This window comes from Macaca thibetana, chromosome X (assembly GCF_024542745.1).
Source record: "Macaca thibetana thibetana isolate TM-01 chromosome X, ASM2454274v1, whole genome shotgun sequence".
NCBI classification, from domain to species: domain Eukaryota; kingdom Metazoa; phylum Chordata; class Mammalia; order Primates; family Cercopithecidae; genus Macaca; species Macaca thibetana.
The window spans coordinates 113,708,458-113,724,064 of NC_065598.1; the positions used below are offsets into that span (position 1 = coordinate 113,708,458).

At 39.8% G+C, this 15,607-nt stretch overlaps 1 protein-coding gene across 3 annotated transcripts in view; it reads left to right on the forward strand.

Annotated features, from left to right (window-relative positions):
- The window catches only part of DOCK11 (dedicator of cytokinesis 11), a 189,516-nt gene that overhangs the window by 89,962 nt on the left and 83,947 nt on the right, over nucleotides 1-15,607 (forward strand). For all 3 annotated transcript variants that reach the window (XM_050776082.1, XM_050776081.1, XM_050776083.1), the window contains 8 exons: nucleotides 22-98; nucleotides 3,442-3,626; nucleotides 3,718-3,783; nucleotides 5,507-5,599; nucleotides 7,620-7,743; nucleotides 11,985-12,106; nucleotides 12,587-12,673; nucleotides 14,043-14,132. In XM_050776082.1, coding sequence (XP_050632039.1) covers nucleotides 22-98; nucleotides 3,442-3,626; nucleotides 3,718-3,783; nucleotides 5,507-5,599; nucleotides 7,620-7,743; nucleotides 11,985-12,106; nucleotides 12,587-12,673; nucleotides 14,043-14,132 — 844 coding nt within the window. The remainder of the gene's footprint in view (nucleotides 1-21; nucleotides 99-3,441; nucleotides 3,627-3,717; nucleotides 3,784-5,506; nucleotides 5,600-7,619; nucleotides 7,744-11,984; nucleotides 12,107-12,586; nucleotides 12,674-14,042; nucleotides 14,133-15,607) is intronic.

Consider the following 15,607-nt stretch of genomic DNA (forward strand, 5'->3'; position numbering starts at 1 on the left):
ATATTATTATTTTATACCCAGGCCAGAAAAGACCAAACTGCAGATTATACCTGGGCAGCTAAACATCACAGTAGAATGCGTTCCTGTGGATTTATCAAGTAAGAACGTATTGCAAATAAACCTTAAGCATAATGTTTGACTGTCAGGTTGTTATCCTTTCAATATTTTTCTTGAGGTTTACATGGCATATGAGTTTCCCAGGGTTGCCATAACACAAAATATTATTACAAATTGGGTGGCTTAAGACAACAAACATTTATTCTCTCACAGTTCCAGAGGCTAAAAGTCCAAAATGAAGGTGTTCGCAGGGCCATGCTCTCTCTGAATGCTCTAGGGAAGAGCCATTCCTTGCCTCTTCCTACCTTCCAGTAACTCCCGGCTAACCTTGGCATCAGTTGGTTTGTGGCCACGTCACTCCAACTGCTCCTCTGTCGTCGCATGACCTTCTTATAAGGACACCAGTCATTGGATTTAAGGCCCATCTAATCTCGTATGACCTCATCTTAACTAATTGCATCTACAAATATCCCATTTCTAAATAAAGTCACATTCTGAGGTTCCGGGTGGATATGAATTTTGAGTGGGGGTGGGGATGCTTTTCAAACCAGTATGCATGATGAATAGTTACAGATTAGGAAGTGAATTGAGTTGATTTTTATCAGATGCTGTTTCATATATATGAAGTTGTGAGTGTGTCCCAGTCAGGTTCTGTTGCCTTTTGCCTTGGGTAACTTTTACTTCTGTCATCAACTAAGAGATGAAAAAGGAGGATTTCTTTTCTTGTCTGAGGGCAAGAATCCAGGATCCCCGGAGAAAAATAGAAGACACAAAACACAATTTGCAAGAGATAAAATGAAGTAGCTAGTAAATATGGGAAAAATATTCAATCTTAGTAATAACAATGCCAGTAAGGCAAATTAAACAATATGCTTTTGCTCATCCATCAAATCTATTAAAATGTTTAGAGTGAAGCTACCTAATGCTGGCTAGGTTTTGGTCAGGTGTTATCACCTATCATGAGGAGGAGTACAGTTTGGTAATAGATATCCATAGATGTTCATAAGTAGGGCATTCCAATTTTGAGAGTATATTTATGCATTGATTCACTGAATAACTATTGAGTAAACATTTATTGACTACCAGCTAGGTGCTTTAAACTTAGGGAGTTTAAAGTCTAGAAGGAGTGACAGATAGTATACAAGAAAACAAGTTGTATTAGTCCGTTTTTCACACTGCTATAAAGATACTACCCAGGCTGGGCGCGGTGGCTCACGCCTGTAATCCCAGCACTTTGGGAGGCCGAGACGGGCGGATCACGAGGTCAGGAGATAGAGACCATCCTGGCTAACACGGTGAAACCCCGTGTCTACTAAAAAATACAAAAAAAAACAAAAACAAAAACAAAAAAAACAAAAACCTAGCCGGGTGAGGTGGCAGGCGCCTGTAGTCCCAGCTACTCAGGAGGCTGAGGCAGGAGAATGGCGTAAACCCGGGAGGCGGAGCTTGCAGTGAGCCGAGGTCCGGCCACTGCACTCCAGCCTGGGCGACAGAGCGAGACTCCGTCTCAAAAAAAAGATACTACCCAAGACTGGGTAATTTATAAAGGAAAGAGGTTTAATTGACTCACAGTTCTGTATGGCTGGGGAGGCCTCAGGAAACTTACAATCATGGTAGCAGGAGAAGCAGGCACGTCTTTTGTGGTGGCAGGTGAGATAAATATTGAATGAAGGAGGAACTTCCAAACACTTATAAAACCATCAGATCTCATGAGAACTTACTATCACAAGAACAGCATGGGGGAAACCACCCCATGGTACAGTCACCTCCCACCAGGTCTCTCCCTCAACACCTGGGGATTACAATTGATGATGAGATTTGGGTGGAGACACAAAGCCTAACCATATCACAAGGGCAGCTGTAAAAAGGGTAGCCAGGGAACACCTCTGTTAAGCTCAGGAACTGAAGAGGGAGAAAGAGTGCCAGCATGTGGTGATTGGGACTGTACATTTGCAGACTGAGGGCATCACATACGTTGTAAATACCTTGAGGTGAGACCAAGCTGGGTTTGCATGAACAGAAGGGAATCTAGTATAGCTCTAGTGTAGTATGTGATAGGAACAATGGAGATAGGAGATAAAATAGGAAGCATCAGGTCACGTAAGGAATTGTATTGACTGTGGTAATGCCTTAAAAAATTGAATTTTATCCTAAATGCAGTGAGAAGTCAGTAAAGGATAGTAAACAGAGGTGTGGCATCCACTTTATATTTTAAAACATCTAAGAGTACAATGGATTATATTTTTCCTAAAGAAGTAATTGAAATCTAGGCAGAAATGGATCCATAAAGATGTTCTTTGCAGTGTTACTTATATTGGAGGAAAATTGGAATCAATCAGAATCCAACACTGTCAGTGTGGTTAAGATAATGACGCCACACTGATACCATGAAACTTTGTTGCAGCCATTAAAAGCAGTGTTTACAAAGAGCTCATGGAATGAGATATCAGATAAATGTCAAAAAATTAGGATAAAGATCTATACATAGAGTAGGATTTTCATATTACTATATAAAATATGCATAGAAAGAAGACTAAAAGAAAACATGCCAAAGTCTCAACAGTAGTTATCTCTGGGAAATGGAATGAGCAACTGTCCCTGTCTACCTTTACTCTCTACTTCCAGGTGCTCTGTTATAGGCATGTATCACTGTAATAATCAGAAAAGCAAATCCAACAAAAAATACAGCATCCTCAGGTCCAACTCTCCCTGGGGCTTCCTTCTTCATCATTACTGCTCCGCAGTAACGACCAGCAGTGTTAGAGCCCCTTAAGTATATGAATAACCTTTACTACAGTGACAATTTCAATAACACATGCTGCTAAACTTCTCTGAGGCTTAGTATTTTTTCACGGTCAGGAGTATTGAGTTTATCATTGGTAACACATCGTAAGATCTGTAGTTTCAAAAGGCCTCCATTATTTCTTAGGTGAAAATTTGCACCTGCACCAAGTTAACTTTTTAAAAGTGACTTGCCATGAATTAATTGGAAGCATAAATTTACCGTTATTTCCCTGATACCAATAAAAATTTGCAGTGAAAGCTAAATTGCTGCCACAGGAGGGAAAATGAAATGGATTTCTTTGCAGAGTTTAAATTTGTCAAAATTATGATGTGTTATATTTGGCAAATCACTCGACATTGAGAACGAAATAGCACTCCACGTCTGGTATGAAGGGTTCCACTAAAATCAGCATCAGACTACTCAATCTTGTCCTTTTGGGTTCTTAAAGTTGTCGTGTGATTTTTTGGTCATTTACTAAGAGTTATATTTTTTAAATCGCTCTTTGAGAATACAACTCATGTATATTTTTATACATGCAGGAATGTGTTAATGATTATTAAACTGAATGATCTTTGCCTGTTTTTTTTTCCCTACTATAGATTGTATTACTTCTTCATATGTGCCCTTGAAGCCTTTTGAAAAGAATTGTCAAAATATTACTGTGGAGGTTGAAGAGTTTGTTCCAGAAATGACAAAATATTGTTATCCATTTACTATTTACAAAAACCATCTGTATGTATATCCCTTGCAATTAAAATATGATAGCCAGAAAACATTTGCCAAGGTAACCGTGTAAACTATACATTTTTGGAGTATAAAATGTTATTTATAATCTGCTAATTGTGTGACTCATTTTGACTGATTAATCATTTTAGGCAAGGAACATTGCAGTCTGTGTGGAATTCCGGGATTCAGATGAAAGCGACGCTAGTGCTCTAAAGGTTTGTTTATGATATTGATAGGCGTATGTTTTCAGTAGAGATGGAGATTTTGGTAATCAGTAGTCTTGTGCTCCAAGTTTAATTGTATCAACATCAAAAAGAAAATGTTCTAAAGTGACAAATGTAATACTTTCTTTTTTACTCTTACATATTAACTATAAGGCTTAGTTTAAATATTAATGCAGTAGGAGCATATATAGCTTTAAAAATACCAGGTTTTGGCTTTTGCTCCTTTTTGATTTTGCAATTGCTTCAATGCCCAATTGCAAGGTCGTTTTCTTATGACCTGATAGTTTATAATGGTACCATCAAGGGACTATAAACTCCTTTCTCCTTGAAACCTGAATAGGCTTTGAGCTGACAGAAGCGCAGCATGACTGCTTTGATCTGAGATAGGACTTCTACTCCATGACTGGCCAAATAGTGCCTCCAGTCTTGGATTGTGGTCTATGAAAAGCAGAATCTCAGTCTATCTGATACAGCAATCCTTAAATACCTGCCACACCACAGTGCCTTTATATTTTTACTCTTTATAACTGTAACCCATCAATCAGGGACCTGAAAGAGAAGTCAAAACATCTAGCCAGCAAGACGTGTTTATCTGGCTCCCCATTTCTCTTGCATGAGCCTAAATCAGACAGATGGATGCCGGGTCTTACACTCAAACCACCTAGGGAAACAGGCTGGAATGCTCCTGACTAAGTAATTGAATAATAGCCCCCACCTTTGAAAAGAGATTTTTTTTTTTTTTAACAGAGAAACTTAAATTAAGGATTCACTGGCTCAAATTCTATATGTTTTGTCTAGTTCTCTGTTCAGTGGAGATGGGAACAACTGCTGTATTTCCTACTTGCAGTATCCTTTTGTAGACCCAATGACTCTTAGGTTACTTCTCAGCAGTTCTCGCAAATTGCCTTCATAACCGTATTTAAGAAGAGTTGGATATTCACTCATATGGAGTTTCAATTTCATTTCTTGGCTGGCCTGGATTGCTCGCTCTAAAGTAACAGAGTGAGGCAATTAGTGCATTGGCATGCGGACTCCATATTCATCCTTGAGCCTATTAGGCCTATAGAAGTGAAAAACTCCCACTGGAAATGAAATTGGATCTTTCCATGGAACCATAGAAAGCCTTACATTTATTTTATTGGTATAACAGAAAGCCAGTGATATTTTAAAATGTGGCTCATAAAGTGCCACATTTAAAAATGTGCGAGAACAGCAAGCTTGTCTGTAGCTTAATACACATTCAATTTAATTCCTTTAGGCCAGGAATGTGTCTGCTAGGACTTTTTAAACATGCTTCACCTTGCCCACTGCACAAAGAGCATTTAACAAATGTTGCCAACTGGTTGATGGGGAGCCTCTCATATTAAGAAATGCAAATAGCATAAGAGAAGTAAGCTTTACAGGCCTGGTTTGAGACAAGCGTTTCCCTTCCAAATGACTAGGCCTATTCAGCTCCTTACTATCAAGTAGTTTGAGATTGTGTTTCTTTGATGGCTGGAAATTCAGAAGCATCCGTACAGCCAAGTTACATGGTGTCCGATTTGGTGTCTGGAGTGACGGTGTAAATGATTGGGAATTTACAGGCTCATGGTGACTGCCAGGTGGGCTTGGCCATGGCCGTGTACTGACAGATGCCTCTAACTATATGTGGTTCCATGGCATCACATTTACAGACCTGCATTTGGAGTGGTGACTCTGTTTCCTTCTTTTGCAGTGTATTTATGGAAAACCTGCAGGGTCTGTTTTTACCACAAATGCTTATGCTGTTGTCTCACATCACAATCAAAATCCAGAGTTCTATGATGAGGTAAAAATATATTATCCTGACATTTTTAAAATGCAGTGGTTGGAATTCTTTTTCTCTTTGAATCATTTTCATCATTTTACCTGCACTTTCAATCCCTGAGTGTTTTGTTCCATGAAAACAGAAAATATTACAACGAAACAGAGTGCTACTGGCCTGCTTGGTGCCTTTTGATGGTAGTAGAAGATTTACTCCCCAATTTAAGGGGCTCTTCAACTTGAGGTGACAATGCAGGAGACAAACACGAGAGTGGAGCTAGGGTTCTAGCCCTCCTAGCTTTGACAGTGCGGGCTCTATAACATCAAGTCACTTCCCCCTCCAGAGTCTCCATTTCCTCAGCTTTAAAATGAGAAATTCAGAAGAGGTTTTCAGAATGCCTTTCTCGCTCTTTCCCCTTACGGTTTTACATAGTAGGGTGCAGTCTCTCTGTAACTGAAATACTAGGAGAGACAGTGATACAGCTGGGCCACCAGAATCCCACTGGCTGGCCTGCATGCTTCGGTGCAAAGCACAAAAAGGGGTATGGTTGGGTCTCTGAGTATCTGTGCTTCCTCCTGACTCAGCCTCTCAAATTGTGCCTCTGCCTTTGAAACCCTGTCTCTGCCCCTCTTTCCTTCTTCCTACTTCTCCACGTCTACGTCTCTGTGTGCTTCCCAGCATGTCTCTTAGTATCTCTGTCACAGCCACTTCTGGTCTGTATGTATCTGGCATATCCAAATCTGTAGTCTCCTTTTGATTCCTATATGTCTCTATGGAACCTGGATGGGCATCCCAGCCCAGATGCTCTACTGTCCCTGCTCCTCAGTCCACGTGGCTCCATTCTTGGCTTGGTCTGAAACCATCCCCCCCGCTGTGGTGATTTTGCCATGTCCACCTGCTGTTGAATGGAAGCCTTATATCACAGCCTTAGACCTTGCTCACTTTCTTTCAATCCAGTGTCCCTAGTTTCATGGGGGACGGGGAGGGGATAGTATTGCCTTGTATTTTTGCCACCAAGGGAGGGGGTATGCCCATATTTATGTGCAGCAGAGCATTACATGCCCAGATGGTCTGGATGCTGTGAATAGGCATGTCCTGTAGTGAAGTATACCTAAAACAGACATTAGTTATAACATCAAAACCATGCCTTGTATGAATGATAATTGGACCAGATGTCCATCACCAAGTTGTTAAATATGTGTATCCCTATAACCAACATCAGTCACTACAAAAAACTTGACCATGTAGTAAGTAACCCACATTATTTTTAGGATGCCTAAAATGAACATGCTTTTCAATCATTCACTGTATATTGACTGAGAGAGACAGAGAGTATTTGCATGTGTACCTTGGTGGGTACGTGCATGTGCATCAAATCATTTAAATCTGTAATTTCTCTCTTACATACTTTCAGGAGGCATCACAAGCATTCAGTTGGGATCTGATTAGAAAATTACTTGCGATGCTTTATTACAACCATTAATTTTTTACTAAATGTATATGTCATGGCTGATAATTTTCATCTTTAAGAGCAAAGTTGTGTTTTTCTTCTAGAGAAATTTCTATAAACTATAATTTGTGGATACCATAAGACCATAGTTACTTTTTGCATATTTATTTGTAATGGCTTAATTTTTTCATGCAAAAGAGAACAACAACTTGGAAAAAAAGTAGCCTTTCAAATTCAGTGTACATTTTAAATGGGTTGCATTCATTGATGCAGATTGAGTTGCATAGTATCCCTGGGCTGTGAGGATGTGGTTTTGACTTAGTGTTTTAGAAAATTATGCTGCAAAATTGAATCCAGGAGAATCCATTGTACTCTCCAGCAAAAGTAATAAATCAACTCTCACAACTCAGAATATTGCTGTCAAACTGAAACTGACCAGAAAAGCATTTGGAATATATTTAAATGATACTATTTGGCCACTTGGCCAGTCCTTTAGGAAGTATTTTTGGAGCAGTATGATGAAACTGAACTAAATGTCTGATAGTTTCAGCTTGAGAAAACAAAGTGCCATGTGTAATTTTGCTTTCATTTCAGATTAAAATTGAGCTTCCCATTCACCTACATCAAAAACATCATTTGCTTTTCACTTTTTATCATGTAAGTTGTGAAATTAACACAAAGGGGACAACCAAAAAGCAGGACACAGTTGAAACTCCAGGTATGTGTACTCCTTCAATGCCTCTCTCCTACAGTTATTTGAAATGGAATTGTCCAGGATATAATCTCTTTTCATTATGCTATAGACCACTTCTTCCCTTGACCAAAAACCACTGTATTCATTCATTTTCATGCTGCTGATAAAGACGTACCCGAGACTGGGAAGAAAAAGAGGTTTAATTGAACCTTACACTTCCACATGGCTGAGGAGGCCTCAGAATCATGGCAAGAGGTGAAAGGCACTTCTTGGCAGCGGCAAGAGAAAAATGAGGAAGAAGCTAAAGCAGAAACCCTTGATAAACCCATCAGATCTCATGAGACTTATTCATTATCACGAGAATAGCACGGGAAAGACTGGCCCCCATGATTCAATTACCTCCCGCTGGGTCCCTCCCACAACACTTGAGAATTCTGGGAGATACAATTCACATTGAGATTTGGGCTGGGACACAGCCAAACCATATCAAGCACATTTCTAATTTTAAAAGCTCATTGGTAAAATGCATATTATATGTTCATTTTAGTATCATTTCTACCAAATATCATTGTCCATATGCTTGCCAATGTGCTTAGACTACTATAAGCAACATAAAGTAATATTGCTATTCTCAAAAAGAAACACATATTGCGATATAGTATTTTTGTTATTTCTTTTATGTAGAATTGCCCAGCAACCAGAATTTTCCAGTTCTGCTCACTGAGGAAGAGGGAAGTGAGCCCAGACCCAGGGACATCTGTGAGCCAGAGGGAGGTGGGGGGTTGACTAGTTCTAATGAGAAGATAACTGATTTAACAAACTTGAATAAGCTTCAGTAGTGAAGCTCTCGTCATGGGCCCATTCAGCAAGGCTTTAGGTAAACCAATGGGTAGCATCCTTAGCAGAAATAGAAGGCCTTGTGAACACAGCTTGTATCACAAGCACTTTATGAACATCAGCATGTCCTAAGATTCAGATCCCAGCTAGTCTGTATTATTCATTGATTCATTCAGCAAATATTTCTGCATACAGGTTGAGCATCCCAGATCCCCAAGTCCAAAATTCTCCAAAATTGGAAACTTTTTGAGCACCGGCAAGATCTTCAAAGGAAATGCTCATTGGAACATTTCATATTCTGAATTTTTGGATTTGAGATACTCAACTGGTATAATGCAAATATTCCAAAATCTGAAAATATCAGAAATTTGAAATACTTCTGTTCCTAAAAGTTTCAGATAAGGCATACTCAAACTGTATTATGTACAAGATACTGTAGTAGGCACTTTGGAGAATATAGTGGAGAATCAAACACAGATCTCATCTTCAGTGAGGATATGATCTAGTAAGGGAAATGAGTCCTGCGTAAACAATTATAATACAAGATAGAAAGTGGTGTTTAAGAAAGTAGTGCAACGTGAACTCAGAAGAGCAAGTTATTCAACTGGTGGGGGGACGAGTGGCTGAGAATTAGAGAAGGCTTCTAGGAGATGGTGTTTGAGTGAGGCCTTAAAGGGTTGGGTGGGGTTCAATAATGCGAGTTATTGAAGAGCGAATTATTCAGCTGGTGGAGGGACGAGTGGCTGAGAATCAGAGAAGGCTTCTAGGAGATGGTGTTTGAGTGAGGCCTTAAAGGGTTGGGTGGGGTTCAATAATGCAACGATGGCAGGAATGTAGGGGATTATGAGGTGAAGGAGCAGCTTGTACAGAGGCAGAGTATCAAGGAGCATGGACAGGAAACCACAAGTAGTTCACTAATCCTGGAGCACAGGGTGCTAGGAGGGGGATCATAGGATGTCAGGTTGAACAGGAGGCATCAGATTTTGGAAAGCCTTGAATACCAGGCTATAGATTTGATTTTATTCCATCACCACAATGGAATTATTGGAGAGTTTTAAACATTAGAGCTGTTTTTCAGGAAAACCAATCAGGCAGCAGTGTAATGGGCAAGGCAAGTAGGAGCAGGAAGAGGAAGAAAGGAAAACCAGTTAGAGGGTTATTTCAAAGGTCCAGGAAAGGAAGAGGCTGCACTATGGCAGTAGTGGGGTGGGTGTGGGGTGGGCAGAGAGAAAGGGAAGTGCAGAAGAAGAACATATTGGACCTGGTAAGTGATTGGCTATTAGAGAGATGATTTAGTTAGCAATGAAGTTTCAAAACTGGGTGGTTGGAAAGAAGGCATTGCCAGTAGCAAAACTGTGGGTAGGGATGGCAGGTTTGGGACAACATCAGTTGAGTTTTAGGTGCTAGTGAGACATTGGAGTGATACCTAGCAGGCAGTAGAACTGAAAATGAGGGAGTTCCCTTTGCAGGTAGTGTGGATCTGTTCTTCATCCCCATAGAAATTGCAGTTAGTTCAGGGTAGGGGCTTTGAGGATTGAGAAGAAAACTAGCAGAATGATAAGAACCCGTGACCATGTGTACATCCTGAAAGCTAAATTACCGATTCGTTATCCAAATCCTAGACAGAGGTGGACAAGATGCTCAGTGGAGCATGAAATGGTTATTCTGTGAGCCACTCATCACTTTGAACTGTCCATTCTTTAAGTGACTTCCCACCTTTGAGCCAGATGGTGTGCTTGACATTGTGCCTTTACAGCTTCCAAGTAGTCTCTATGAGTTTTGAATAGGGGACATGCTTGGTTGTGCTCTGATTCATTTACAGTACAAAAATGTTGCCTAAGCAGTCCCACAGAGACAGAAAGTAGACTATCAGTTGCCAGGGTCTGGGAGAAGAGGGAAATGGGGAGTGACTTCTAAGGGCTATGGGATTTATTTTGGGGGTGATGAAAATTTCTGGAATTAAGTGGTGGTCATGGAGATACAACTTCACAAATATACTAAAAACCACTATATGTACACTTTAAATAAATGAATTGTATGGTATATCTGAATGTGAGGTCTCAATAAAAATTTCTATTTTAAAATGTTGCATAAGAACAAGAAATAGATTTTCCTTTCATTTTCCTATTTTCAGGGCTGGAAATCTTTTCTCATTCATCAAATTTTTAGTTTAACTACTTTGACAGAGTCATTTCTAATGGTTCTTCTGCTCATGTTACTTTCCTCTGCCTTTTATAAAAGAAAAGGTCTGGGTAAACCATTTGTGTAGTTGAACTAGTAAAGATGCCCATCAGGCACATTTCGGAGTCTGAGAAAGCCATTTAGTCTACTTAAAGAAGCAATGTTTTAGTCTCCTTTTAAGAATTAAAGCATTTGCCAAATTAAACACATAAATGAAAACATTCTAACCAGATTTGTGTTGACTTCTGTGTTCACAGTATCACACACACACACACACACACACACAGTCACACAAAGAATTTTAAAGAATCAGAAAGCAGTGGCTTTAAAAAATGTTCTCCAGCCAATACCCTCTGTCATATGCCAAAACTCAGTCCAGAGCAAGCTTTTTTACAGCTGAGTTATAAACACTTGAATCCCAGAGTAATCTCTATAATGGAAATACTGACACCACTCAACTTGAGCAACACAGATGGCTCTGGCTTTTTTAGCTAGAACATGATGAGTTTTCTAATTGAAAGCCAAAAGGCTCTTTTGGGGAGAACTGTTAAGAAATGTAGAGATTGGGGAAAATCTCTTGATAGATTCAAGTCTCTTGATAGATTCAAGTCATAAACACTATTCCCTGGCTGCATTCTCCTACCTCCACCTACACCTCTTCCTTCTGTAATCAGGAAAACTCTGCCTAACTAAATGATTTATGCCTACTGCCTTGTATAAATATGGAGTGTGACCGTGACTTTGTGACCTTCATTTTCCAGTTCCTTACCCTAGGGTTGCCATAAGAAATTCTGGAGCATGTGATTGTTATCTGAAATAGTCTCAGCCATGAGACTCTGTACTCTTAGTGTAAGAATGGATGAGAACTATCTGAGCCTTTTAAAAATAAATCTACCAAAAATGTTTCCCAAAGCATAAAGATAATGATATTGATGCACTTATAAAGTTTTAAAGTGTTTTCATGTAATCTCACTTTGGTTTCTCAATAATTCTTGTAGATGAAAAGATGAAAAAGATTCTTGTGTTGTTATTCCCGTTTTTATGGTCAAGGAAATAGAGTACATAACTTGTTAGTGGTCAGGCTGGGATTGAGAGTTCATCCAAACCCCATGGTTCCTTCCCCAGTACTCAGTTGCTCAGCACCTGAACTCCCACACATAGATCCCTGGAGACATCACCACCCTGCCCTGCCCCCTACTGATTGCATTTGTTATTTCCTTTCTCACGGTTGGTTATTATCTTGGCAGTTGGGTTTGCCTGGGTACCTTTGCTGAAAGATGGTAGAATCATCACATTTGAGCAGCAGCTGCCAGTTTCCGCCAATCTTCCCCCAGGCTACTTGAATCTGAATGATGCGGAATCAAGAAGGGTAGGAAAATACTGCATTTGTTGAAGTAATCATGATTAAATGTGCAAAAAATAGAATTCTGTTGGTCTCGATTGTTTAATACAATGTTACTCAAAGTGAGGTCTGAGGGCCGGTGCGGGTCCACAACAGAAATAAACATGAAATGTGCATGTTTAGAATTTGTAGCAGTTTGACAAAGTAATTTTATGTCTGTTGATTTTAATAACAATTTTTTAGTGGGGCTCAGATTTTGTGCATAATATTAAAAAATATTTAAGTAATTCATTTTACTGTAATTTATGAAAATATCAGTCTGCAAAGGATTGGAAATTTAAAATGATTTATGATATATTTATTCTAAAGGTAGGGTATTTTCTCCAATAATCTCTTGGTATGAAATTAATGCATTCATTTCTGAAAAAATGTTTAAATGCATAAAGATATTATATGTTGTTCATCTATCCATTGTTATGTTACAGAAACTCAATTTTCTGTTCACAGCAATGTAACGTGGATATTAAATGGGTAGATGGTGCAAAGCCTTTGCTGAAGATTAAAAGCCACTTAGAATCTACCATTTACACTCAAGTAAGTTGCATCGTTTGAATTTTGTCAATTTTTATACTTGAGTTTGTTTGATTAAAATAGACCACATTTGATTCCTACAGCCTTAGAGAAGATGTGACCTGCAAGATTTTCTCATTAATAATAACACCTGGCCAGGTGCAGTGGCTCATGCCTATAATCCCAGTACTTTGGGAGGCTAAGGCAGGAGGATTGCTTGAGCTCAGAAGTTCAAAGCTGCAGTGAACTGTGATTCCGCCACTGCACTCCTGCCTGGAAGACAGAGTAAGACCCTGTCTCTTTAAAAAAAAAAAAAAAAAGTCATTCTGTCTCAAATATTATAGTTCTCTCAAATTACACTATCTTTTTATTCTCATTAACTGATTTGAGCCTCATTGAACTCTGAAAGGAATGTGAAAGCCATCATCTCCATTTTATAGGTGAGGAAACTGAGGCTCAGGCAGGTTAGGTGACTTACCCAAGGTCACAGAGTAGTAATCAGGGGAATCAGGTCAAAACACACATTTCATTATTCTAGTTCCTGATGTAGTCCGTGCTGTCTACAAAATCAGTATATATGGATTCCACATAGGACAGTTGGACTCACTTGCCAGTGAAGTGCCATGGCAAATTTGGGTATTGAATGCCTGAGACTATTCTGCTAACTTCCTGCTGCTATCTTTTCTTTATCAGTTCAGATCTTTATTATTTATTTATCTGTATATTTTTCAGTTCAGACCTTTATTTCTGCTTATTTCATTAAAATGGAGAAGCAGCCCAACTTCATAGAACACACTAGTCAAAGTCGGAATCAAATGAATGTTTAGCTAGTTGGGCATAAATGGTGGCCTACCGGCCGGGCGCGGTGGCTCACGCCTGTAATCCCAGCACTATGGGAGGCCGAGGCGGGCGAATCATGAGGTCAGGAGATCGAGACCATCTTGGCTAACACAGTGAAACCCCGTCTCTACTAAAAATATATAAAAAAAAAATTAGCCGGGCGTGGTGGCAGGTGCCTGTAGTCCCAGCTACTCGGGAGGCTGAGTCAGGAGAATGGCGTGAACCCGGGAGGCGGAGCTTGTAGTGAGCCGAGATCGCGCCACAGCACTCCAGCCTGGGCGACAGAGCAAGACTCCATCTCAAAATAAATAAATAAATAAATAAATAAATAAATAAATAAATAAATAAATGGTGGTGGCCTACCCCATGTGCTTATGTACATGCCAGATTTACCTGGTTTTGCTGCTTTGTGTGGTGGTCAAGAGCTGCTGAGCCCGGGCATTAAAATACCGGATAAGTAGGTCTGCAAGATACAGCAGGAGGGAAAGGTAGAGAGCTTGCATTTGAGGATAATGAATCAAATTTCATATGGCTGTTTCCATCTGTGTTCCAGGATCTGCATGTGCACAAATTCTTCCATCACTGCCAGCTGATTCAGTCAGGCTCGAAAGAAGTTCCAGGGGAGCTCATTAAATATTTAAAGGTAAATGAACAGCAGCTTTCTGCGAAAGGTTTGTCTTTCTTATCTTTCTGTTGCCACATTTTGGTGTGGGGAAAAAAAAGCAAACAGACAGTTTAAAATATTTTTGGCTGTATTTCCTCAAGAGAATACTTTCTATGATGTATTTTTCCATCATGTGGCTGTTTAGAACCAGACAGCAGAGTGGCGACATTAGGAAGAAAATGTAATAGCAACAACGCAGCATCATATTTTTGAAACTCTCATGAAAATGTTTATTTCGGGTCCATAAATTGATTTTTCAGGGCCTTTGTCTTCCTGCTGACTGCCCAATAAAGGTGGAGGATGCTGTGGGGGAAAGGGCCAGAGGAATGGAATCACTTTGGCTTGGAATGAAATGTGAAATTGTTCTTGTGTCCATGGGTGATAGACTAAGAAAGGGGCTGGCTAACGAAGACACATACTTTATGCATGTTGGAATACTGTGTCTTACCACATGTATAGAGGACCTAACACGTGATTTTTTGCCTGTGTGCTAGGACTACAGTGCATGTCATAATTTGCCTGACAGTGGCTCTCTTCTTTTAATTGTTCCTTTAATAAGATAGCTATAGCAAGTCTGAGGAAATTTTATTTTAAATCACACATCTTTAGGATTTACCTTTGGACATATGCTGTTACTTAATGATATACTCAGGAACAAAAATGTTCATTTCTTTCAGAGAGGTCGTATGAGATGAGATCAAATATATGGGTTCTGGAATAATAAACTGAGCTTGTATCCCACATGTCACTTACTAGCTCTGTAACTGACCATGACCAAGTTACTTCTCTGAGCCTTTGTTTCTTCATATGTCATGTGGGGATAACAATAGTGCCCATCTTGTAGGATGATTGTGAGACTTAAATTAGATAATGGGGCTGGGCATGGTGCCTCACACCTGTAATCCCAGCACTTTGGGAGGCCGAGGCAGGGAGATTGCTTGAGCTCAGGAGTTCAAGACCAGCCTGGCCATCATGGTGAAACCCTGTGTCTGCTAAGAATACAAAAATCAGCCAGACGTGGTGGCAGGTACCTGTAATCCCAGCTACTCAGGAGGCTGAGGCAGGAGAATCGCTTGAACCTGAGAAGGCCGGCGGAGGTTGCAGTGAGCTGAGATCGCGCCAGCCTGGGTGACGGAGCGAGATTCTGCTTTTTTGTTTGTTTGTTTAAAAAAAAAAAAAAAAGATTAGAGCATCTGCCAGATAGAAATCATTCATGCCACACTTATTCCTTTAGTGCTTCCTATGGGCCAGGCATCATTTTAAGCATTGGAAATTTAAGTGAAGAAAACAAATAATATCCCTATTGTCAAAGAGCTTACTTGTTGAGACAGACAGTAAATACATAAGTGAATAAATATATACGTCATCTCATATGGTAATAACTGTTATAAAGAAAACCAGCACAATGAAGGGGAGCAGAGATTTACAAGGGGTCCCTGTTTTAAAGTGGCCAG